Here is a 2,905-nt window from a genome sequence, read left to right as displayed (position 1 = left end):
TGTTATGCCTCACTCAGACTGGACTGATGCCTTCAGGGGAGGTGGTTTTAATATTAACTCCCTGCTCAGTGAGGTGGACCAAATATGCAAATACCAAGACGTAGACCTGTTTGAGAACCAATTTGACGACCTAACAGATTAAAGCTATCAGGAGAGCTAAAGCTAATCAAATGTGCTGTTGCATTCAGGATTTCTCTTTGTAGCCTGTATTTATTTACATTTTTAAGTACACAAAGTTGGCTATTAGCAGTTTTGCTTGCATTGTACACATGGATGTAAGCACAACTATCTTTGGATTTATTTGATACAGAAGCAAACCTAAAAAAAAGTACATTTCGTGGCCGGGTGGAGTCAATGGGTAGAGCAGGCGCACATATGCATAGACTTAGGTCCAGGGTTCAAATGGGACCTGTGAAGATTTCCTGCATGTCTTCCCTCCCTCTCTCTCTCTCTCTCCCTTTTTCTCCTTGCGTTCCAGTCGAATAAAGGCGGAAAAGCCTAATAATCTTTAAAAAAAGAAAATTAACAAAAAAGTGCATTACATTTCCCCCCTCCTCCTGTAATGTTATGCCTGTCTGCAGTGCTTGAAATTAACCGTTTGACAGCCAAATCTATTGTTTCTCATTGTTAATGCACACTACTTCAGACCCTGGACACCAAAATAATGCAGCTAACACTTAATAAAACAACATTGCTTGAAATAATTTAACTCTACAAATTTCATAAGAGTGTATTTTCATTTGTAGCTCTCCAGGATGTTTCCCATCAAGGATGGAGGTCTCAGACCTGTCAGTGTTTTGCGACACATCGCTGTCTTACTGCTCCTAAACCACTTTCATGGAGGTAACACACACACACACATACACACACACACACACACATTTAAGAGTTTTACCACAGAGTCATTGTCATCATTTATCATTTGTTGCCTGTAGTTAGTTTGTGCATTAACTTTCGTAGACCTAAGTATGAACAGGGAATGGGAATAGTCTGCCCCTGAGAATAAATTCTGTAACTACGGGACTTTGAGTCCATTCGTCCATCTTGATGCATACAAGAAATGTTTATAGATCTGAATCTCTAAAGATGCATCAGAAGCTGCAGTCATCAGGTCATGTTCACTGAATACTGGACCTCACGGCGGTAGATGAGTACTTAAACAGACCTCCTGTCTTCCAGGTCAGTCTCAGGAGACAGGTCCACCCGAGCCCGTCGTGGCGATGCTTGGTGAGGACATCACTTTACCGTGTCAACTGGAACCTCCAATGGATGGCGTTAATATGACGATGGAGTGGGGAAGACTTGACCTGGATCCCAGATTTGTCCTTCTATGGCACGATGGACAGGAATTTCTGACTGTTCAAAACCAGGCCTACAAGGGAAGAGCATCAGTGTCCATCAACAATTTGAAGCTCGGAGACTTTTCACTGAGACTGTCCTCGGTGAAGACCTCCGACAGCGGGACGTACAGATGCTACTTCCCTAAACTGAATACAAAACATCTGGTTGAGCTTCTTGTTGGTAGGTAGACTGACTACACTGTTCTACGCAGAGATGGAAAAAGTACTCACTTCCCATACTCAAGTAGAAGTACAGATAGTTGTGTTAAAAATACTAAGGTAAAAGTAGAAGTAACGATTTAACTAATTTACTCAAGTAAAAGTAACAAAGTAGAGGATTGGAAATTTACTTCAAGTATATTTATTGTGGAAAACCTGGTGCTGTAACAAGTGGATTTCCCCATGGTGGGATGAATAAAGTATTATCTAATCTGATCTAAAATGACGCTTTTGAATGACAACCATTATTATCCAGAGTTACCTGGACCACACAAATGTTACTAGACAGCACGCTGAGAAACTTCAGTGGACATGGAGAAAGACTCTTTATATGCAAATGGCTACATGTTAAATGGATGTCTGCCAATAGGCCTAAAACATCCCATAATTTGGTTTTTGAGACAGAGACTGGCCCTCCAGGTAAATAAGATTCTGACTGATCAGCAACATATGAATTCAGGTGTGATTCTGTGAGAATTCACAGACTCAGTTTCTTTTTTTTAATCTTCTTCTTAACATTCAAAGGAATATCTGTGTGTGCATGTGCTCAGATATGGCTTCTGGAAAGAAAATAAAGGGTTAAATATGAATTACTCAACAGACATTAATGAAGAAGTTCCCAGCACATTGACCAGGAGCCATTCTTGATGCCTACTGTCTCAAACATCTCTCTCAGATAAGCCAATGATGATGGGAAATGTCTTGCTACTTGTCTGCCGAATTAATGGGATCTCTGTTTTCTTCATTTTCAATCATGTTGCCGTCCTTACTACTATGTGCTAACTTTACCGCCATCAAGCCGCAATGATTTGGTGCAAATGAATGCCGCCGAATCTGTAGTGGTGCATCAAGTGCAACATATATTCCCATCCAATTAGATTGAATTTGGTATTGGTGACGTGAGAAATAGTAATGACAACTCCAGCGAAATTATTTGAAACTAAAGTAACGAACCAATTTTTTAAAATAAAAGGAGTAGAAAGTACCGATATTCTTGGAAAAAAGTAAAAAGTCGGCACAGAAATAAATAGTAAAGTAAAGTAAAAATATCTGAAATATCTACTTGAGTCTAGTAACAAAGTATTTGTACTTCGTTACTTCCTATCTCTGGTTCTACGTGTAGAACTCTTCTAACTTAGCATTGTACAATATCTGCACACTGATGTGATGATTGAGATATGAAGGATGCTGAATATCATCCACAGTTAATCCCCAATAACTTCTGTTTCATATGTCTTGTCATTAGGTGCTGCCTCCTCACCTGCCATCAGTCTAGCGGGCCTCCACCAGGCCACCAGCGGAGTGATGTTGGACTGCAGGTCTGGAGGCTGGTATCCAGAGCCTGA

The 2,905-nt window shown here is 40.4% G+C and overlaps 1 protein-coding gene across 1 annotated transcript in view; it reads left to right on the top strand.

The window, feature by feature from the left end:
- The window catches only part of LOC117962129 (butyrophilin subfamily 3 member A2-like), a 23,268-nt gene that overhangs the window by 323 nt on the left and 20,040 nt on the right, over positions 1-2,905 (top strand). Inside the window, exons 2-4 of the mRNA XM_034901242.1 lie at positions 747-843; positions 1,180-1,521; positions 2,806-2,878. Coding sequence (XP_034757133.1) covers positions 756-843; positions 1,180-1,521; positions 2,806-2,878 — 503 coding nt within the window. The 5' untranslated portion in view covers positions 747-755. The remainder of the gene's footprint in view (positions 1-746; positions 844-1,179; positions 1,522-2,805; positions 2,879-2,905) is intronic.

The sequence above is a fragment of the Etheostoma cragini genome, chromosome 19 (assembly GCF_013103735.1).
Source record: "Etheostoma cragini isolate CJK2018 chromosome 19, CSU_Ecrag_1.0, whole genome shotgun sequence".
Taxonomy (NCBI): domain Eukaryota; kingdom Metazoa; phylum Chordata; class Actinopteri; order Perciformes; family Percidae; genus Etheostoma; species Etheostoma cragini.
Note: the sequence above shows the minus strand (reverse complement) of the source record. Positions and strands in the feature narration are given on the sequence as shown.